The 22,700-nt window shown below is 43.1% G+C and overlaps 2 protein-coding genes across 3 annotated transcripts in view; one reads left to right on the plus strand and one right to left on the minus strand.

Moving 5' to 3' along the window:
- RMND1 (required for meiotic nuclear division 1 homolog) overlaps positions 1 to 10,783 on the minus strand; it is a 31,460-nt gene extending 20,677 nt beyond the window's left edge. Inside the window, exons 1-2 of the mRNA XM_081093675.1 lie at positions 9,317 to 10,783; positions 5,154 to 5,668 (exon numbers count right to left, since the gene is read on the minus strand). Coding sequence (XP_080949801.1) covers positions 5,154 to 5,654 — 501 coding nt within the window. The 5' untranslated portion in view covers positions 5,655 to 5,668; positions 9,317 to 10,783. The remainder of the gene's footprint in view (positions 1 to 5,153; positions 5,669 to 9,316) is intronic.
- Positions 10,016 to 22,499, plus strand: ARMT1 (acidic residue methyltransferase 1). 2 transcript variants are annotated; one of them, XM_081093677.1, is made up of 5 exons: positions 10,021 to 10,100; positions 13,311 to 13,416; positions 13,847 to 14,091; positions 17,212 to 17,377; positions 20,630 to 22,499. In XM_081093677.1, the coding sequence occupies exons 1-5, from the start codon at positions 10,060 to 10,062 to the stop codon at positions 21,395 to 21,397; spliced, it is 1,326 nt and encodes a 441-aa protein (XP_080949803.1). In that variant the 5' UTR covers positions 10,021 to 10,059; the 3' UTR covers positions 21,398 to 22,499. The 2 variants fall into 2 exon arrangements, with proteins under 2 accessions (XP_080949804.1, XP_080949803.1); XM_081093678.1 differs by lacking the exon at positions 13,311 to 13,416 and having other exon boundaries at positions 10,016 to 10,100.
- Positions 22,500 to 22,700: the final 201 nt, after the last annotated feature.

Below are 22,700 nucleotides of genomic sequence, written 5' to 3' on the forward strand. Positions count from 1 at the left end.
TTGGTAGACTTTTTTTTTCCCCTTTGCTCTTAAATTGCAAGACTGTATTTAAATCTATTTGGTAAAAGGAAAGAGAATTATGAAGTGTCCTGATTTTGCATTTCCTCCTATTAATTCAAAGTGTTACTACTTTGTGCAAAGCTTTCATTTTCATATATGTCTATTACTTAATTTTTATAATGAATCCTTATTTAGTAAGCACTTTATACATACACACACATAGTACAAATTTCAGGTTTTAAAATGGGGTCAACAACTTGCTCTTAAATAAATGTGCCAAACCAACCAAAAATAGTTCTTGGATTTAAGACCTAAATTTAGGCCTTCCTATTTTAAAATGTTAAAAACAAAGCAACCGAAAGCCAAGAAAACCACAGCACTTTCGGTTATGGGTGGTTGTTTTTTTTCCTGGCCACAGAAAACACGTTCCAGCAGATGGGGCTAGAAAGCTATACATGACTCCTGTTTTAGCATCACACGCTCTGATGAGACACTTGTCTTAAAAAGGAAAGTTTATTTTGTTCACATTCTGTTCCTGAAGAACATTAGCACATTACAGCAATGCTGCTTCCCTACCGTAAGGGGGAAATGCATGTCTTTCCTGATATGTACAGATTGTAGGTGAAGCTCATTAAACAGGTACATTTTACGTTACTGTTACAATGCTTTAGCTTTCAAGCTTTTTGACTGCAATCTATGGCGAGAAGTCCTTTCACATACACAGCAGATATATGCGCATATGCACACACCAGCAACTGATACCGTTTCCCTAAACAATATTTTTCACCTTTACCACTTGTAATGCATTCTGATACTTTCCATATTCTACTTCATTAAAAAAAAATTAACAGCCCTAACCGGTTTGGCTCAGTGGCTAGAGCATCGGCCTCCAGACTGAAGGGTCCCAGGTTTGATTTCGGTCAAGGGCATGTACCTTGGTTGCGGGCACATCCCCAGTAGGGGTTGTGCAGGAGGCAGCTGATCGATGTTTCTCTCATCGATGTTTCTAATTCTCTGTTCCTTTCCCTTCCTCTCTGTAAAAAATCAATAAAATAATATTTTTTAAAAAATTAACAATCTACTAGTATATACCAAAAGGTTGTGGGTTCGATTCCCAGTCACAGCGCATACCCAGGTTGCAGGTTTGATCCCTCGTTGGTGCACACGTGGGAGGCAACTGATAGATGTTTCTGTTTCTCTCTCTCTCTCTCTCTCTCTCTCTCTCTCTCTCTCTCTCCTCTCTCTCTCTCTCCCCCCCCTTCCTCTCTCTTTAAAAGAATAAAAAAAGTGGTTTCACTGCTCATTTCTTCTATAGAAATAAAAAAAGTAACAACCCATTAGTTAAGTTTACAATACACTGTGGTGTTGGGCTGAGACCACGCCCGGGCATTCCAGCACTCCCTGCACAGGCGGGCTCCATGTAGCTCAGGGGTCCTTATGCTCTGCATCCTGCTCCTAAAGACAGGACATGCCAGCAGCACTGTGGTCGCCATGATAAATGATGAGCCAACGGGATGGGGGTTGATATCTCAGTAGGTCATGATCTCTGCCAATGAGACCAGGCAGAGCTGATTCCGACAGAGAAGGTGATGAACCTCACTCTGCCAATGCCAAGTGCATGCCCATGCCGTGTGGCAGAGAAAGTGGGCGAGCTCAGGAGCACTCGGGGACCGAGACAAATCCCACCCGATTTCTGGTACAAAAGAGAGGCCCTCCTGTCTCGGTCGGTCCAGAGGGGCAGAAAGGGCTAGCGCTCCATGAAGGAGACAAGTGGCGCTGCACTTGGGGAAGATAAAAGCCAACCTTCAGCCCAGGGCCAGATCCTACTCACATCTCAAGACTACGGTCACCTACGAAAAGATCAGAAAGCAATGTTCCAAAATTATATTATTTCAATCACTTTAGAAATGCTTTCAGAAATGCAAGTTTTTCTATTATTTTCCTGTGCTTTAGAGACCATTGTTTCTGTTTTTGCAAAACCCTAACTGAAGTCACATCAATTCTGTTACATTAGAGGCCCGGTGCACGAAATTCATGCAGGATGGGGTCCCTCTGCCTGGCTGGCGATCTGGGTCGCTCAGGGCCATCTTGCCCAGTCCCTTTGAGGGCCGATTGGGACCGGTGGCTGGGGAGGAACCGCGGGAGGGACCGCAGGAGGACTCCAGGATGTGTCTGGCCCTGTCCCAATTGGCCGGACCCCAGCAGCAAGCTAACCTACCGGTTGGAGCATCTGCCCCCTGGTGGTCAGTGCATGTCACAGTGACTGGTTGGTTGACCGCTCGGTCAGACAGTTAACATAGTAGGCTTTTATATACATAGATAATCTCTCCTACATGAGGCCCTGGGCTATAAATGACTCCCAACATTTGGTGATAGAGGAACTAATTTCTCGTAAGACATTTTTATGTCTTTCTTTTTTTCTCTGTTAGACAACAAGAAATATATAACTCAGGAGGATTTCCTCCTTTCTTTAATCATTGGGCTTTGCAGAACTAATGAATTAGTCATACCAAGTACTTGATAATCTTTATTTCTCTGTTCATGTCAATTGTTTGCTCTATTGTAAATGTAATGCTTTTATTACCTCACTTGACACTGTATTAAATTTTGAAAAATCTACTTCAAATCCTTTCTTTGAAACAGAAGAAAAGTCCTACAGAAAAATAAAAAGATGGAATTCAGGATAATTGCTCCCGAATCTAAGGCTAGCCCAGAGAAGTAATGCCTCTTTGACGTTTTATAACTGACAACAACAAAAAAAGAAACATCTTTGACCTTGTCAGGATCTTCACAAGAAACCTGCTTCTGCTCTATGCTGCTCAACAGAACAAAAGAAAAAAGGGAGTTCATCTTCCTCTTTTTGTATCTGCCATGAATTGGGGTTTTTATGCTTAAATTAATCTCAGTCACTTAGATACTGGATTTCCTGGACTATCACAAAGCTGAATGATATAATAAAACATCAGGAGCTAGGAAGAAGGAATGAGAGAAGTTCACACGGAGCGCTTCCATCCTTTATATACTGGGTTCAGAGGGGCCATACAAGAATTTAAACAAAAGCAGAATCCAAAACGAAAATTATTCGTCGATGCCTAACTTCATAATCTGAAGGTCAGTAATGAGGGTCTGTAGATCTTTTCAAAGGAAGCCAACAGCCCAGTAAAAAATCACAACACGCCCTAGCTGGTTTGGCTCAGTGGATAGAGCATCGGCCTGCGGACTGACAGATCCCAGTTTCGATTCCGGTCAAGGGCACATGCCCTGGTTGTGGGCTCGATCCCCAGTAGGGGAATGCAGGAGGCAGCTGATCAATGATTCTCTCTCGTCATTGATGTTTCTATCTCTCTCTCCCCCTGCCTTCCTCTCTGAAATCATAAAAATATACTTAAAAGAAACACACAACAAAATTAAACATGCTTAGGGTCCACTCAGAATTGAGATGTTCAGACAGACATTCTAACCTGTTTTCTGATAGATTCAGCAGGCCTGATCAAGTTTTAAATATTCTACATTCCTTTAAAAATAAAGAAAACCTCACCCAAGGATATGTTATTATTGATTTTTAGAGGGTGAGGAGGGGGGTGGGGGAGAAGGAGGGGGAGAGAGAGAGAGACATTGACATTGATTGGTTGTTTCCTCCCGCACACCTGACCAGAGATCAAACCCTCAATCACCTGAGCCACCTGCAGGGCCACATTCCTATTTTTTTGATGATGAGGAATACAGACATAGAAAAAATTCCTTTGCCTCTTTCCCATCCTTCCCAACTTAATAAACATTTATAAGTACAAGGCACAGTTCTAGGTATTATGCAAGATAGGAAGGTTAACAAAGGGCTTGATCCTGACTCTAAATATTTCCCATTTAGATGGGAAATGTGATTATAGCTGAGAAATTCCCATATACCTTGTAATAGTGAACAAAAATACCCCTTCAACCTTCAAAGAATAAAAAAGCAAAAACCTTCCCCCTGCCTTTTGATTTGACCTTGCCACGTCATCTCACCACCCCACCCCACCCCACCCATGCAGTCCCATGGACTAATGAATGCTTATCTGTCTGCACAGCTACTAAAAAAATTATTCCTAATTGAATAAAGAATTCCTTCAGTTTGATTTTTTTTAAATGGGTGTTTTTTTAGGGGACCATTGCTAGACTGCATTTAATACTAGTCTGCCTGGAAGCCAATTCCAGTATGTCATAATTGCAAGAGTTTCATCAAAAGGTTGATCGAACTTGGGGACTCAACAAGGGCTGAGTCACATATGCTGTCGCCTGTTGGGAATGGCTAAAGGCATTTCTCCAAAACTGAAAAGGGATGATTGTGGGCTGCCAGACAGCTCAGGGCATCTTCATCTACATGTTATTGCCTCCTACTGGCCAAACACCTGAACAGCCATAGGCAAATTCTTCCAATCTGACAATGGATTCTGTACCTAACCCTACCCTTTGAAGTCTATATATCTACCTCTCCTTAAGACAAATTGTGCTAATAAAAAGCAAGGGGTCCTGAGACGAAGAGAACTTAGTTCACTTAACTAAGTCTTCTCTGACTCCCTGCCTTTCAAAATTATGTTTTGTCTCTGGACTCTTATTTAAGTTATACACAGCCCTTCTCCAGATTTCCTGAATCCTTCTAGATGCTGGAACAAGAATCCTGGCACTAGTCTTCTTTTGCAAAATTTCCTTAGGCCAATAACTAAGCCTTTCGTAAACTATATTTGTACATTTAATCACCTATAGTTTGTCTTTATATGTCTCACTAATTCTTTTTTTAAAATATTATATTGATTTTTTACAGAGAGGAAGGGAGAGGGACAGAGAGTCAGAAACATCGATGAGAGAGAAACACCGATTATCTGCCTCTTGCACACCCGCCACTGGGGATGTGCCCGCAACCAAGGTAGATGCTCTTGACCGGAATCTAACCTGGGACTCTTCAGTCCACAGGTCGACGCTCTAGCCACTGAGCCAAACCGGTCAGGGCTGACTCAATAATTCTTAACATTAAGATTTTGATTCCCTTTGAATATAGTAAGTTTTACTCTTTGGCAAAGATCTTGATGAAAAAATTGCTGAGCTGGTGTGCGATCCATGCTAGCCTAGAGAGGGAGCGATTATTCCTCAACCGAAGGCCCCCATCATGTTTTTACCTCGTTCACGGACAGAACCGGAAGGTTGGTCCTGGACGGTTGCCGGGTCCTCGAAGCTTTTAGTGATCTCTTGATCTGCGGAAAGTCTTGTTTAGGAACCAGCGTTTCTGTTGACGTGGATGAGCAATGCCTCTCGATGATTTTTATAAACCACTTAGGACCTAATCCATTTGGTTTGTGAGTCATCCGGTGCGGGCCCAGAGACTTCCTGGTGGGGAGGCGCGCTTGTTCACCGTGGCAACGTGCAGTGCTGGATGCAGAGAACATGCTTGTGTTTGATGCGTTCGGGTTCATTTCCAGGACCCGGGACTCTTTCAAACCACTGGCTACGGTATCAGGAAAGAACAAATCCAAGGTCTGACTTCTCGCCAGGGCGCCGCGTGCTGCACTCTCAAGTTCCTTAAGTGGTTTTCCTGTTCGATGAACCAGTCTTTGGCGCTGACATGCTTTTGATAAAACGCAGAGAGATCCGGCCAGGGCATGGAGAAGTCTGGCTGACATGACCACATCCCAAGCTAGAAGGAAAAGAATTCAAAGTTCAAGTGTTGTTGTTGTTTCTTAACGTTTCAAAAAATACGTAATATTTTCTTAGGTAACAGGCATATTTCTGTAAAAATATTTGCAAAACAGATACATCTTAACCTAAGTCTAGCAAAAAAAAAAAAAAAAAAGATTACAAATAGATACAAGTATTTCTGCTACTTTTCCTCTAATCAACCTTTGGCCTTTTTTCTGGAAGATTACAAGATTATAAAGCTGACATGACAAGGGCCTTAAAGAAGAAAGAGTTGCGAGAACTCTCCATTTACTTCATTAGCATATCTATTTTTAAAAATCTGTCCTTATAAATTCCTTTATTCAAAATGTATTCAGCCTTTACAATGAGGTAGCAATGAGCTGGGGTCAGGCATGCTTCCACGAAAGGACAGGGTCCCTGCCATCGTGGTGCCAACGGTCTCCTGGGGGGACAGGATCTCCATCTGTTCACTGTAACTCAGTAGAAAAGACCCTAGGGCAGTGATGGCGAACCTTTTGAGCTCGGCGTGTCAGCATTTTGAAAAACCCTAACTTAACTCTGGTGCCGTGTCACATATAGAAATTTTTTGATATTTGCAACCATAGTAAAGCCAAGATTTATAGAAAAATCAACCAAAAAAATGAGTTCGCCTGTCACTTCTGACACGTGTCATAGGTTCGCCATCACTGCTCTAGGCCCTAGCAAAGACCTATCGCAAGGCACTGAGAACCACGGAGGAGCTGGGCCCACTCTACAGGAAGAGCCAGGAAAGGCTCCCAGGAGGATTTAAGCTGCTACTCGAAGGGGAAGGTGCTTTTCAGGTTGGGGGTGGGCATGGCAGTGAGAATACGGGATGTCAGACAGACAGACAGACATAGACACACTTTCTTTTCACACAAAGAAACCAGACTACATAAGTAATTTCCCCCACTATTTATAGTATAGAATATTTATTCTTTCCAAGTAAGCCTGTAGCAGGCAATTAAAAATATGTTACAAAATCACAGGTTAGGTGTGGAGATACAAGTGGGAGTCAGCGATCTCAGGACTCACTGTCCAGCAGGGGAAACAGACATTAACGTTGTGAGCACTACGGCACGAATTGCTGTTGGGCCTGGGAAGGGAGCATCTGGGGTAAGGCGAGGGCAGGACAAAGTCAGAGGTGACAGTTGAACTGGGTCTCAAAAGGGCAGAGGGATCAGCAAATCAAACACCCAGGTACACAGTTGTGTTTACCTGACAAACAAGTGCAGCTTCAGGGGAGGCGGGAGAGAGCTGCCTCAGCGACCAGCACTGACAAGGAGCAGTGGCCAGATCATAAGCGATCCTAGAGCGTTTCTGTGGGTAGGGGGAAGCCAGAGCTTTCAAATGTGAGACTCACAGGGCCAAAGGATGTTTAAGAAACGTATCTTAGGCCCTAGCTGATTTGGCTCAATGGATAGAGCGTCGGACTGTGGACTGAAGGGTCCAGGTTTGATTCCGGTCAAGGGCACATGTCCGGGTTGTGGGCTCAATCCCAGTGGGGGGTATGCATGAGGCAGCTGATCAGTGATTCCCTCTCATCATTGAGGTTTCTATCTCTCCCTCCTCCTCCAGGTCAGGAGACTGAGGCTTAAAGAGGCTCACTGGTCAGTTAGCGAGTTGCAGCGATGTTAAAACGGAGGCTTTTCCAGTTCCCCAAACACTTGTAGCCATAGCACTGTACCACCTCCCTTTAACAGGGACGGAGGGAGGAGGAGGAGGACAGGACGGGGGTGGGGGGTGTTTAGGGTTAGGGTGGGCAAAAGTTGGTTTACAATTATTCATATGGAAAACAATACAGTAATTAATAAATAATAATACCAGGTTCTATCTCCAGCCAGAGCACATACAAGAAACACTCAAAGCCCTGGCTAGTGTCACTCAGTGGTTAGCGTGTCAGTTCTATAGAAGGAATGATTCAGCTCTTCTCCCCTCTTTCTTCTATGCCATTTATTTTTTCCTCTTTACCGGCACATTCCTATCAGCATACAACGATGCGTTCATTTCTCCCATCTGATAAAACCAACTCTCCCCTGGCTCCATCTTCCCTCCCATATACTATACCTTTTCTCTGAGCTCCCTTCCTTTTAGAGTTTTATTTGCTGTCTCTGACTCCTCGTCTCTGACTTTTCTCAAACGCACGCCAATCAGGCTTTCATCCCGAACACTTTACCACCTGTCAATGTCACCAATGACCTCCACATTTCTGAGTCCAATGGGCACTTCTCCGTCTTCGGTTTACCTGACTTATCAGCAACATCTGATACAGCTGATCGCTCCACCCTCCTGGGAGCACCTTCTTCCCTAGGCTTCTTCTAGGCGTCCCCACGGGCCACTTACCTACCGCACTGGTGGCACCTCTGGTCTCTGGCTGGTTTCTCGACCCCTCAAGAATGGAACGAGCTAAGGCTCAGTCTGTTCGCCACTGCTCTTCTCTCTTCTCAGATCTTGGTGATCTCACCCAACCTCATGATCTTATACCATCTTACTCCTTAGTAAGTATCAAAAACTTACCTCTAAACCACTCTCATTCACACACAAAATGTAGCATTCTCAAAACTCAGTTTCTGAAATCTACCTACAAATCCTATTCTTCCCACAGTCTCTCCCCCCGTTTCGTGAAATAGCAATCGCATCCTTATCTTTGCTGAAGCCCAAAACCTGGAGGCCACCTTGGCTCTTCTCTTCATTCTCTATACCCAATCCGTCAGCATACCCCACTCGCTTTGTTCCAGCTAGTTCCTGCCACCCTGGTCCACGCAGCTCTCTCTCCCAAAGGTTATGGGAATAGCTCCACATCGTATCCTTCCTGTGTCTGTTCTTGGACTCCTACAGATTCTGCTCAACACAGCGACCAAAGTGATCCTTTGAACACTTAAGTCAGATCACATCTTTTCTTTGTAGAAAATTTGACAATGGCCTCATATTTCACTAGAAATAAAAGCCAGAAATCTTAAAATAGCTTGTGTGGCCCTGCACTCTCTGGCGCTGTAGCACTCTAACATCTCCCACAGCCCTTTCCCTTGCTCATTCTGCTCGTCACTCTGGCCTCTGGATCTTCGCATTTACTGTTTCCTATGCTCTTCTCCCAGGTCTCTGCAAGCCTCACTCCCTCACCTTCTTCAGACCTTGGCTCACATGTCTCCTTCCCCAACCACCTCATTTAAAATGCACAGTCAGCACCCATTCTCTACCTTCCTCCCCGTTATAGCTCTCCTTGCATACCTGACATTTTCAGTTTATTAACACACACAACACATGTGAACTGGGTTCCTATCATGTGGTAGGTAGACACTGTCCTACTTGCGGAAAATTCAGGAAAATGACTAAAAATCCCTATCTTTTGACAAGACAATAAGCATAGTAAATCAGCAAAATATACATTAAACAGCAACAATGCCAGAAGGAAAAATAGAAGAGGAAGGGATAGATTTGTCTCCCCTCTAAACTGCGGATTGAGGTTTGTCTTTGGTTCACGCTGTCCCCTTGGCCACAGTGCCCAGCACACAGCAGGCATTCAACTCCTATTTTTTGTATGCAATGCAAAGCTGCTACTCGGTTCTTGGGCACATTTCCTACGAAAACAGTATCAGGGGCCAAGTGACCTTAATCGTTGGGAACATACCTTCCAATCCCTTAACTTCAGAGCTACTTCACCTGTGCAGGTACCGCTTTGCACCGGCTCAGAGGGGCGTTCCGTAAGTGTGTGTGGGTGAGTGCTTTTCACTCCCCGCTAAGTGGACCAAAGAGCACGTTACGCGCAGAGCACCACGGCGGTCCCGGTGACACTGTCACGCGGAGGTTCCAGGCTGGCGGGGGCCCCCGCGCAGGGCCTCACGGGCTGCCGGGGCAGGCAGTGCACTAACCTCTCCGCCGGAAGAGAAGGGGGCCCGGCCGAGGAGGAAAGAGCCTGGTGGCGACAGCTTTCCCGTCCCCAGAGCCAATCTACCCCCGCACTGGGCCGTTCCCAGCGCGCGGCACTGCGCAGGCGCACAGAGCTCCGGGCCCGGCGGAGCGCGAGCTTCCCGTTCCACGTGACTGCCCGGCCACGTGACCGCGCCGCGACCTTTTCCGCTCCTTGGTCCCTGGGACCTCCCGGTGCCTGCTGGCTTCCGCCTCCCGCCCGCTTCCGGGTTCCGCTTCTCAGGTCGCCCTCCGCTGTCCCCGCCTCCGTCCCCGGAAGATCTCCACGTCCCAGAGCCGGCCGTTGTTTGTCCCTTCCACGGGCACCAAATAAAGTTTCTTTGTTCAAAAGCACTTTTTTTTAAGCCGCGGCGCGGCCTTTCGCAGCTCCTCCTCCGGGCCGGCCCCGCCTCCCTTCCTGCGGCGGGCGAGACCCCAGCGTCGGCGCGGGGGACGCCGAAGGCGATGGCGGCTTCTCCGCCGCCTCTGTCGGGACAGGACGAAGGGTCGGTGTCGCTTGCCTCGCCCAGTGCCCCGCTCTCTTTGCTCTTCCCCAGCTTTGCGTGAAGCCGGGCCTCGCCGGGAGGCTGTGGGTAACCGGCGGGGAAGCCGCGCGGCGGCTCAGTCCTGCCGGCGGGTGGCGCTTCCCCGGGCGGCCGGCTGCGCGGGGGCGAGGCGGGGCCGGGTGGCTCTCCGGGCTCCGCGCTCGGGCCGGCGGCGCAGCATCTTCCTTGCGGTGGCTCGTGGCGTCTCCCCGACCCGGGACCGGGCCGGGAGTCCGGCTGAGCCCACCCCGGGCCCCGCCGCGATCCTGCCGGCGTTCTCGGGCGCCAACAGCCGCTCGCACGGGCAGCCCCCCTGTGCTCACTGTGGTCTGTGCCGCGGTGTTACCCGCATGTGCGACGCCCTCCTGCCCGTTCCTGGGTGCTGCGGGGCATGGCTTTCACGGTTCAATAAACGCGCTTTCTTGGCGGGGGCCGGGGGGAGCCGCCGAGGGAGGTGGTGGTCAAATTCCCTGTAGAAGGAATCTCAGATGTCTGGAGAATGTGTTTCTTCCGGCGTGCCGGTTCGGTTAAGCCGTAATCCTGCTATTGAGAATCCTCCGGGGAAAGCTGTGGACCCCGTAAAAGAAATCCGTTGGTGTAAATTGAACGGTCACGTTTACTGTTGGAGCTACGCCCTTCTTCCCACTTATTGCAAAACACGAGAACACTCGTGAGAAAGTGACCTCGGTCTGCTCCAGGGAGGCCAGAGAGAGAGAGACGCCGGGGGGCCCCCTTTCGGCGGGCACTTGGGGGTGCGGCCGGAAGGAGGGTTCGCTCACTGCCCGAGCGCTGACCGGGAGGGTACCTGCCCCCGGGTCCGGCCTCTGAGGACACTCAGTAGCTGGAGAAAGAGCAATGCGAGCTTGACAGCCAAGAACACTCTTCACAGCACTGCTCTGTAGCTGCTGCTTGGGAGGACTCGGGTGTCACCTCACTTAATGCTCCTTCTCTCCCCCCAGGGAACTAGTAGTGTTTTAGAAAACATTTTTTAAAATTGATTTTAGACAGAGAGGAAGGGCGAGAGAGAAAGAAACATTGATGAGTCGTTCCACTTATGTGTGCATTTCCTGGTGGATTCTCGGATGCGCCCTGCCGGTCTCAAACCCACAGCCTTGGCACACGGGGGTAGCACGCTAACCCACGGAGTTCTGTGCCCGGCCTCCCAGTGACGTGTAAACGTTAAATTCTGATTACAGTGGTTATCACACATATAACCTAACCACTTTAGGTTACTCAAAGTAACACAGCATCGGCGTCTTCTGATTTTTTAAAATTTATACTTAAAAAAAATGTTCTCGATTTTAGAGAGAAAGGGGAGAGGGAGAAACATCAGTATGGATATGGGCTGCCTGCTGAGCACCCCGGGCTGGGGACTGGCCTGCAGCCTGGACATGTGCCCTGAGCAACAGCTTGGTGCGTGGGTCGGTGCTCATCCACTGAGCCACCCCCGCGGGGCATCTGTTTGTAGTTTTATCATTGTCTTTTGAGGAAACCTCGGTTACTCAGGGTATAACCCAATATTTAAAAAATTTCAGTAAGATATTTGAGTTTTTATATTGTTTTTTCTTTTTTTTAAAAAAATATATTTTAGCCGAAACCGGTTTGGCTCAGTGGATAGAGCGTCGGCCTGCGGACTGGGGGGTCCTGGGTTCGATTCCGGTCAAGGGCATGTACCTGGGTTGCAGGCATATCCCCAGTAGGAGATGTGCAGGAGGCAGCTGGTCGATGTTTCTCTCTCATCGATGTTTCTAACTTTCTATCTCTCTCCCTTTCTCTCTGTAAAAAAACAATAAAATATATTTTAAAAATGTATATATATTTAAAAAGTATATATATATATTATTGATTTTTTACAGAGAGGAAGGGAGAGAGAGAGAGTTAGAAACATCGATGAGAGAGAAACATCGACCAGCTGCCTCCTGCACATCTCCTACTGGGGATGTGCCCGCAACCCAGGTACATGCCCTTGACCGGAATCCAACCTGGGACCTTTCAGTCCGCAGGCCGACGCTCTATCCACTGAGCCAAACCGGTTTCGGCTATTGTTTTTTCTAATAGATTTTTAGAGAGACAGGCAGAGAGAAACATCAGTGTGAGAGTGAAACATCCGTCATCAGTGTGTTGCCTCCTGCCCGCTCCCTATCTTGGTCATCTGGGCAATGACCAACCACCTGAGCCACACTGGCCAGGGAGATATTTGAGTTTTCAGAATTGTGCTGATCCCAAGTTAAAGTTAGAATAGGTGTTTGGGCAGAGGTATTTACAAAATGATTATGTCAACTTTCTTTGTTTTTACTTTGTCTCTGATGATGTAAGTGAATTGATCAGCTAAGTTCTGTGCTCTCTAAAAACTGCACAGAATTTCACCACTGGCTAAAGTCTGCTTTTTTTCTAACTGTGTGCTGTATTTCATTACATATAAAATGATAATCTGTAAATCTGGGTGTTTGTAGGTCTAAACTCGACTATGTTTAATTTTTAAATGCAAATATACTCAAGTTTTCCCTTATCTAGCTTTCTTTTACACTTTTAGAAAACCTTTTTTTTTTTTTTTTTTTTTTTGGTTGGGAGTGTGAGCTGGTAACATGCCTTAATTTTGCTTAGGGACAGAACAGGGTGGAAGGAGTCCTTGTGCAGGTAGAGAAGGCAGCAGGAAAAGCCTTTGAAAAGAATTAAAATTGGCTAAGACAGAGAAAAGAAAGAAGCAGGATCATAACTGTCTTTGTTTTTCTAATACAGTAGAGTCTTGCAAGCCGTTTACATCCACGGCCTTGTTCATTCTAAGTAGATGTCACTTAGCAATTGACGTGGGAGGAGAGCCTGTTTGATTTTTAGAGTAATTTTTTTTTTGTCCTATCACATCGTTAAACTAGTTTCTGATTAAGGAGAATAAAAGTAATAGATCGGGAAAGGTAAGGGTTTAACAGATTTCCGGGGAGAATCTGGGGTTAGAGGCACAAAGACTGCCTAGCTTTGATGACATACCAGAGGAGTTGTCCGATTTTCCTATGTCTTAATATAGTGGTAGCCAGACAATGCTGATTTTCCTTATAATGGTGGTATGAAAAGGAATTTTAATTTAAATGAGTTGCCCCAGAAACTAAAAGATGACCAATCTTCTAGTATCAGTGCTACCAAGTTATACACTATGTATGTGATTCCTTTTTCTAGGTCGTTTGCATATCTTACAATTAAAGACAGAATACCACAGATCTTAACCAAGGCTATTGATACATTGCATCGACATAAAAATGAAATGTTTGAGAAACATGGAGAGGTATGAAATGTATTTGAACTTTAATGATTTTCTTAAATCTTTAGCAAACATACTAAGCTGTTTCCCCTCTTTGATAATGGTCGTTCCACTTGAAGATAATGAAGTGACTAGTTATTAGATGAAACTTAAAAAAAAAACCTGGCAGAATAGATAAGGCTGGATAATGTTGATATGAGATGTGTGTGTGTGTGTGTGATATGATTTTCAACTTAATTCTAAATTTAAATGTTTATAATAGTTTGTGAACACATAAGATGTAGTTTTGTAATATAGTATTTCTTTCCTTTTTAAGTTTAGGTCCATAAAAATGTGCTACCCTAGAGGAAGTATTCATGTATACTTAAATATAAAGTATATATAAAATTTAATTATTTACATATAGATTATATATTTTTTAATATGTGTAAATGTTTCTTCCCTATTTCTGTAGAAAGGCATAGAAGCTGAAAAGAAAGCAATTTCTCTTCTTTCTAAATTGCGGAATGAATCACAGACAGACAAACCAATTGTCCCCTTGGTTGAGAAGTTTGCTGATACTGACATATGGAATCAGTACCTAGAACATCAACAGGGTCTTTTAAATGACAGTGATGGAAAACCAAGGTGGTTCTACTCACCATGGCTGTTTGTAGAATGCTACATGTATCGTAGAATTCATGAAGCAGTTATCCAGAGGTAAGTATATAGCCATCAAATAAACGTTCAGATAACTTATGCTTTTTTTGAAATTATAAAATGATAAGTTTGAAAATAAAAACCAGTGGAAACATGAATTTAGTTCAACAGCTATTAATGGCACTGCTGGACATGCTGCAGATGTTATCACTATAATAGATTCTTGGCAATTATAATCCACGTGCCCGGAGTAGACATAGATTGAATATCTGAAGTAGGAACTGATTAAAAATTCTTATAAAAACTTATTTTTCTTCATGAGAAAACAAATACTTATTGAGGAAAAAGATGTTAATTTGAAATAATTATTATAAAAAAGGGCCAAGTAAACATTTGTTTTATTTATAAAACTAGATTATATGTCAGTTAATTTGGTATAAGATTTAATTAAAAAAAAGAGTGCTGCTATGAACATTCAAATGCCTGTTTTGGTGAACATACGGGTGTATTTTTGTTGGAGATGTACCTAGGAGTGAATCACCAGGTCATAGTGTATGCACATAAGCAGCTTTAGGAGATTCTAAAATAGCAAACATTTAAAAATCAGAAATCATACATAGTGATGTGAGTTTACTCTCTTAACTACAAGAAATAAAGCTCATTCTTAATATGAGGTGTGACTTTAAACTAATGAACAATTTGTTACTAAACTAGAACAGCCCAGCTGGTGTGGCTCAGCGGTTGAGATCGATTGAAGGCTCCATCCCCACTAGGGGGCGTGCAGGAGTTAGCCAATCGATGTTTCTCATGGATGTTTCTGTTTATCCCTCTCCCTTCCTGTCTCTCTAAAATCAATAAAAAACTTATTAAAAAAAATAAAAATAAAACACTAGAACAAAGGTTGGGAAAGTTTTTTTGGTAAAAGGCCAGACAGTAAATATTTCAGGCTGTGGGGCCACATGGTCTGTGTCGAAGCTCCTCACCCCTGTCGCTGCAGTGCGAAAGCAGCTCTGGACGCCACATAAAAGAATGAGCATGGCTGTGTTCCAGCTAAACTTCATTTATGGGCACTGGCATTGTAATTTCATGTATCACAAAATATTCTTTCCATTGTTTCCAGCCATTCAAAAATGTAAAACCATTCTTAGCTTGCAGGTCAGGCACAACAAACAGGTGGTGGGCTAGATTGGGTCTGCAAGCTGTAATTTTCTGACCCCAACACTGGAGCCTATGTATCCAGCCAGTTTTTATTTATTTTTTATTTTTTTATTTTAAATATATTTTATTGATTTTTTACAGAGAGGAAGGGAGAGAGATAGAGAGTCAGAAACATCGATGAGAGAGAAACATCGATCAGCTGCCTCCTGCACATCTCCTACTGGGGATGTGCTCGCAACCCAGGTACATGCCCTTGACCGGAATTGAACCTGGGACCCTTCAGTCCGCAGGCCGACGCTTTATCCACTGAGCCAAACCGGTTTTGGCCAGTTTTTATTAAGTCGCCTGGAGAGAAGGATTTATTTCAGCAGTGCTGCCATTGCTAAAAACACCTTTTCATTCTTTGGAATTTCAGAGCCAGTTTACAAGCCTCAAAATGAATATGTCTCATTATTTTTTAGTCACTCCTCATTTTTGACCAAAAATGTTTTACTCCATTTGATTTGATTCTACTGACAATGCTCTGAGTGACGTTTGGCTGTCTCCAAAAAGAAATTAACTCCAAAGGGTGAAGATAAGTGATCACCGACAGGACGGTTAGCCATGTGCCTCAGGTTCTGAAGAATATTCCGAAAGTGCTTTGAGCAGTGGCAGCATCTTTGGAATAAGGGTACACTCCCAAGCTGGCTGGTGCTGGAAGGAGCCAGCACTCATTTGGATTATACAGCCTGGTATGTTTTTGTTTTTGTTTTTCAAATATATTTTATTGATTTTTTACAGAGAGGAAAGGAGAGGGATAGCGAGTTAGAAACATCGATCAGCTGCCTCCTGCACACTCCCCACTGGGGATGTGCCCGCAACCAAGGTACATGCCCCTGACCGGAATCAAACCTGGGACCCCCCAGTCTGCAGGCTGATACTCTGTCCACTGAGCCAAACCGGTTAGGGCAAGTCTGGTATGTTTTTGTTTTTAAATCAATCCCATAACTGAGTCATTGTTTTCACCCTAAGGTAGCTACATGAGTAGATCTAAATGTACCCTAATTTAGAAGATCAGATCATCTGAACGGTCTTCACAGTTGATTCTGTTTAGGCCATTCAGTTAGTATTTATACCTTCTTAGTTATGCTTTTGTAGGGCAATATTAATATCATTTGATCTCATTGGACAGCATGTGAATATAGCACATCATGGCACATATATCACCATTGGTTACAGTCAACTTGGGAGTAAAAGTTACCAAAAATAAAAACAAACAAACTAAAAATCTACACATAATTGATCAAAATATGTCAATATCATAAAACTTACATTAGTATGATCTGATTTATCTCAAGTAGTCATTGTGTTCCCATAATGCTTCTGTGTTTGAATCTTAGTGTTTACTACATTATATTCGGATATTCTGTTTCTATCCATATGCTTATTATTTGGAATCCAGCCACTTGAGCACCCAAAAAATGTTTGTTAAACTGAAGCAGTTGTCTTAAAAAATTTTATTTCTCTTTCTCCATTTGCCCTGGAAACGAGGTAAATAATTATGAATATGGTCACTAATTATTTAATACTTCCAGGGCACTTTTGGCAGTTAATTAAAATGAGTTTGGGGGATTTTGTGTACTTTGATTATCATTTTTGTGTAACTTGACCTATGTTATATATAGTGTGTTACCTGTCATTTAAAAAAAAAAAAATATATATATATATATATATTATTGATTTCAGAGAGGAAGGGAGAGGGAGAGAGAGAATCATTGATCGGCTGCCTCCTGTACCCCCTATCCCCCCACCGGGGATCGAGCCTGCAACCTGGGCATGTGCCCTGACCGGGAATTGAACCTGAGACTTTTTGGTGCGTGGGACGACACTCAACCACTGAGCCACTCCGGCTGGACAGTTATCTGTCATTTTTGAGACCAAATGCTACTATTCTCTTTCCTTTAAAGAAGCAATTACTCAAACATATGGGAAAAAGATGCAGAGTTAAATAAATGTTTCACTTATGTTTTTCTCTCACTTTAGTCCACCAATTGATGACTTTGATGTATTTAAAGAATCGAAAGAACAAAACTTCTTCGAGTCGCAGGAATCCATCATGGCTTTATGTATTCACCTGCGAGAGCTGATGCAAATAATTGAGCACCTGGATGAAAATCAGTTGAAAGATGAGTTTTTTAAACTTCTTCAGGTAAATGTGATCATTCATCTCCTGAGTATATTTGTTGAGTTAAATAGTTAAAAAACAGACTGGTACACATTTAACAACAAAGCCCGGATATACATTGTCGTTTTAGTTATCATTGATCATTTATCATTTTAGTAGTAGTGTTATTCAAGAGATGACAATCCATTTTAGCTCTGAAAATGGGTTTTGCAATCTCTTCTACTGAACCTGCGGGTGATGATCGTGGCTTCATAGGTTCTGTCATTCTTGAGAGAATACTTCACAGTCCTTTGGTTGGCCCAGCCTGACTTGGGCTTCAGTGTCTGCTTTGTCGCTTATATGTGATTGGACCTGAGCAAGTTACTTAATTTCTCTGACCTGTAGTTTCTGTGTCTGTTCAATGACGGTGGTATTGAACACCTCATAATTTGATGTGAGAAACTGGATTCATTCACGTGAGTACTGCACAGAGTCTGGAACACAGAATGTGCTGTCATCATCATCAGGTAGAAACTGTCCTATTTAATACAGTCTCATTACACTTCTTCATCAAGCTTGTATAAGTTTAGTTTTAAATTCTCATTCAAGACATCCTTACATTTATATACTAGGTTCGGAGCGGTTTGAAAATGTGTAGTTGTACGCAGTAGTTCCCCAGCCCTCACTGCCTAGGAAAAGTTAGAAGCATTTCCAGAAGGAGATGTCAGAAAATGTTATGAAGAGAAATAACGCAGGGAAGGGGCCCGGGAGTGTTGGGGGAGGGAGGCCATATTGAGTCAGGAAGGACCTGCTGAGACCGTGCCCTGGGGGAAGCCTGACGCGGGTGAAGCAGCAGATCACAGGCACGTCTGGTGTGAGAACCCGAGGGGATTCTGTCAGAAATGAGAGAGGTAAGAGGAGGGGCCGGAAGGGCCACAGAAGGGCCACAGAAGGCAGGTTTAATTCCTAGAATGAAATGGGAAGCTATTAGAGGGTTTGGATTAGAGGAGTAACATGAAATGACTTATTTCAAGGATTACTTCTGAAAACAGACCAAAGGGGCTCAGGGTAGAACCTGGGAGATCTGTTATGAAAATGACTCAGGTCCAAGTTGGTAGCATCAGAGGTGTTAAATCTCTCAAGATTTTGAATATACTTGGAAAGTAGAGGCCCCAGACAGGTTGTGGGACGTGGAACTTGTAGGGCAAGCGGAGCAAGCTGAGTGATGAAGAGGGAAAGGTCAGGGTACTGTTAACTAGTAAACCCAATTATCTTGTCTCCTCTGAACTATCCTTTATGTTTAGCTTAAAATTAAGAGAAAAGCAGCACGTTACTCATTATCCACAGCTCGGTCATTCTTTCACAGCCTTTGTATATAATACGTTTTTCGTCCCATGAGTATAATAAGTTGTGAGAAGAAGGAGTACCAATCTGTTTTCTGTCACCTGCTTCGGCCGCTACCCAAAATTGCTGCTCTGCTCCCCAATAAAGGAGCCAAAGCTGCCCCCGTCACTGTGAGCACCAGCAGGTTAACTTCCTGCAAGGAGCTCCCAGCTGTTTTAGTCTGTGGGAATATTGACCTGTTCTTAAAACCATAAAACTCCACCCCTGCCCACACAAACATTGCAGTGTCTACTCTATCAAACATTGTTCTCAATGGCAGGCATGTAATGGTGAGAAAACAGACCAATCCTTGCTGGCATAGAACTTGTAGTCTTGAGGGAATATAGACAATCAAATAAGGGCACAAATCAATATAGACTTAATCACAGACTGGGAATATGCAGGAGGCCAGCAGAGACCCTGACCTCAGCCGGGGCGGGCCCCCATCTACACCAGTGCATGTTTCTTTATCAGAGTTGGACTTAAACCTAAAAAAATGTGTGTGTGTAGGGGTGTGTGTGTGTGTGTGTGTGTGTGTGTGTGTGTATACATTTAATCCTTTAAAAATAGTATTCTTGGTTGGAACATGCATTTTCCTCTTATTTTGAATCATATAAAAGTAGAATCTGTTTTGGCTACTGTTTATTGAGTACTTCTATATGCTGGTTATTGGATACATTACTTACACCCGTTATGTCGATTCTCCCAATAACTCTATGAGATAAGTACTATTTTTATCTCATTTTTTAGTTGCATAAGCTGAGCCTTGGGGTCTGTACTTACCAGAGGTTGCTAATTGGAAATGCAGGGACCTGAGCCCAGGCTGCCTGCTTCCAGAGCCTGCACTCCTGCACACGTACTTTTAGTTACAGCTTTAGAAAGAAGGTTATAGGCCATTTCCCACAAAATAAGCTTGAGTATTGTTTCAGTTTAAAGTAGAATAATAGATTATTAGAGTTGGAAGGGTCTTTAGACTAGACATCACCTTGTCCAATTTCTTTATTTTACAAGTGAGAGAACTAAATCCTAGGGAGACTGGATTTACTCAAAGAAATTGAGCAGGTGTTTTGGGGGTTAGGGGTGGGGCTGGGAGGAAAAAAGTCACTTGTTTTTCTCTTGACACTGAATTATAAAGTAAACTTTGTGGCTTCTTTTTGGATCTTGTTCTTATATCTGCAAGAAGCAAAAACATTCATTCTTATTAAATGATATGGGTCATTAAAATCATTCAAACCAGTTTTTAAAATTTCACTACATACTAACCAATTAAAAGTTTTAGTGTTTTACCTTTTCTTAAAAAATAATGTGTTTGTTTATGATTTTATTTTATTTTTTTTAAATATATTTTATTGATTTTTTACAGAGAGGAAGGGAGAGAGATAGTTAGAAACATCGATGAGAGAGAAACATCGATCAGCTGCCTCCTGCACACTCGCTACTGGGTGCCCGCAACCCAGGTACATGCCCTTGACTGGAATTGAACCTGGGACCTTTCAGTCGGCAGGCCGAGGCTCTATCCACTGAGCCAAACCGGTTTCGGTTGTTTATGATTTTATAGAGGGAGGAAGGGAAAGGGAGAGAGTGAGAAACATCAATGTGAGAGAGAAAGAAACATTGATCACCTGCCTCATGCACACCCCCTGCTGGAATCAATCCTGCAACCCAGGCGTGTGCCCTGACCAGGAATCAAACCTGAGACCTTTTGGTGCATGGGATGATGCTCAACCAATTTAGCCACAAGGGCCAGGGCTGTTTTACCTTTCTATACAACATCATGCAAAGTGGATTTGATGGACGTTTTGTAGAAATGAATTTTATGAATGCTTTTAGCAACCCTTTCCCCGACATCCTGCGTGTTAGTTTTTGTTGGTTATTCAGAAGAAGGGTAAATGTTTTGTACTTTTTCTTTTTCAGATTTCACTGTGGGGAAATAAGTGTGATCTGTCTCTATCAGGTGGGGAATCCAGTTCTCAGAAGACCAATGTAATAAATTCTTTGGAAGACTTAAAGCCTTTCATTTTAGTGAATGACATGGAACATCTTTGGTCATTGCTTAGCAATCGCAAGCAAACAAGAGAAAAAGCATCTATTGTTAGAGTGGATATTGTTCTGGATAATTCTGGGTTCGAACTTGTTACAGATTTAATATTAGCCGACTTCTTGTTGTCTTCTAAATTAGCTACCGAGATCCATTTTTATGGAAAAATGATTCCATGGTTTGTTTCTGATACTACTATACATGATTTTAATTGGCTGATTGAACAAGTAAAATATTCTGATCATAAGGGGGTATCTGAGTGTGGGGCCAACTGGGAAAATTATGTTAAGACAGGCAGGTGGGTTTACCATGATCATATATTTTGGACACTGCCTCATGAGTTCTGTGCAATGTCTCAGGTTGCTCCTGACTTATATGCTGAACTACAAAAGGCACATTTAATTTTATTCAAGGGTGATTTGAATTACAGGAAGTTGACGGGTGACAGAAAATGGGAGTTTACTGTTCCGTTCCACCAAGCTTTGAACGGCTTCCATCCCGCCCCGCTCTGCAGCATCCGCACGTTAAAAGCGGAGATTCAGGTTGGTCTGCAGCCTGGGCAAGGTGAACAGCTCACGGCCTCTGAGCCCAACTGGCTGACCACTGGGAAATACGGAGTATTTCAGTTTGATGGTCCACTTTGACTTGGTTTCTGAACTCTAACTTGTGTAGAAAGATCTGACAGGCAACAGTCATCCTCGGAAAAGCAGTGTGTGAATTTAGTCACGTGACTGCTTTGCTTTAGCTCTGAGCAGCTGGGCTTCTTGGGGCTCAGTTATATACTCTGGATGCCTTTTCCTTTGAACATTTTGCCCCATACATTGTTTTGGGGATAGATGGGTTAAGCTAGTCACAGGTCTTTGCATTTATGTTGGAATCTTAGTGACTTATTTCAAGTTACATGCATAATTTCAAATGGTTTTCATGAGCTTATTTTTAATTGGGCAGGAAGCAATATAAGGGAATAAATAAACTTTTTACAGAAAATACTCTCCTGCATGGTATTTAATATCCTAGGAAGCATGGGATTTTATTTAACTTGATTTGGGCTCTAGAAATAAGGGCTCTGTAAAAATACACATCTTAAAAATGCTTTATAAAGAGGGGCATTTCTTACAACTGTGATATTTGAACACATGAAAATAAAACTTACCTCATAATTTAAGTATACTTTTGTTCTTAAGTTTTATTTAATTTCAATTGCCTGTTTCATTTGCCTACATTTGGGTTTTGATTGACCTTTGGAATTGTAGGGAGCCCAGAATTGAACAGAATGAAATAAATGATATTTGAAGAAAAATGTAATACCTTTTGCATTCTATTTGTGGTCAACTGAAATATAGTATTTTAACATGTTTTAAATGAACAAATTTTTAGATCGCTTGGCAGTTTTAAAATATGCTTTAGATAGAAAAGATTCTTGTGCATTGAATTTGGAGTACTACCAATGAGTTGAATCTTTTTTATATTCTTACATATTTATTGGTGATCACCAGTATTAAAAACAATATGTTTCAGGTCAGTTTGTTTTGAAACTGAAATTGGAAATAAACCTAGAAATGTTTTCTTGCACTAGAATAATAAAATGAATTGTACTGAGAGTCACATTGGTTTTATTTTCTAGTGGGGAAAGTCAAGAAGGGGAGATTTAAAATGAGGTGTATATAATGAAGAAACTCATACTGTATACTATAGATATTGCCAAAGCAGTACTTAAATTGTATCATTAAATGAAATTATATTGTATGCCTTTAAGTGTTTAACATTTGTTTGTAAAATCTATATATATAAAAGGATAAGTATCCATCCATCCGACTGGTAGCTATGATGCGCAATGACCACCAGAGGGCAGATGCTCAGTTCAGAAGCTGCCATGATGTGCACTGGCCATTTAAAAATAAATGGCACCACGGACCTGGCACCGACAAACCAACACTCGGCTTTCCC

This window comes from Myotis nattereri (assembly GCF_964212035.1).
Source record: "Myotis nattereri genome assembly, chromosome: 6".
In the NCBI taxonomy this organism is placed as follows: Eukaryota; Metazoa; Chordata; class Mammalia; order Chiroptera; family Vespertilionidae; genus Myotis; species Myotis nattereri.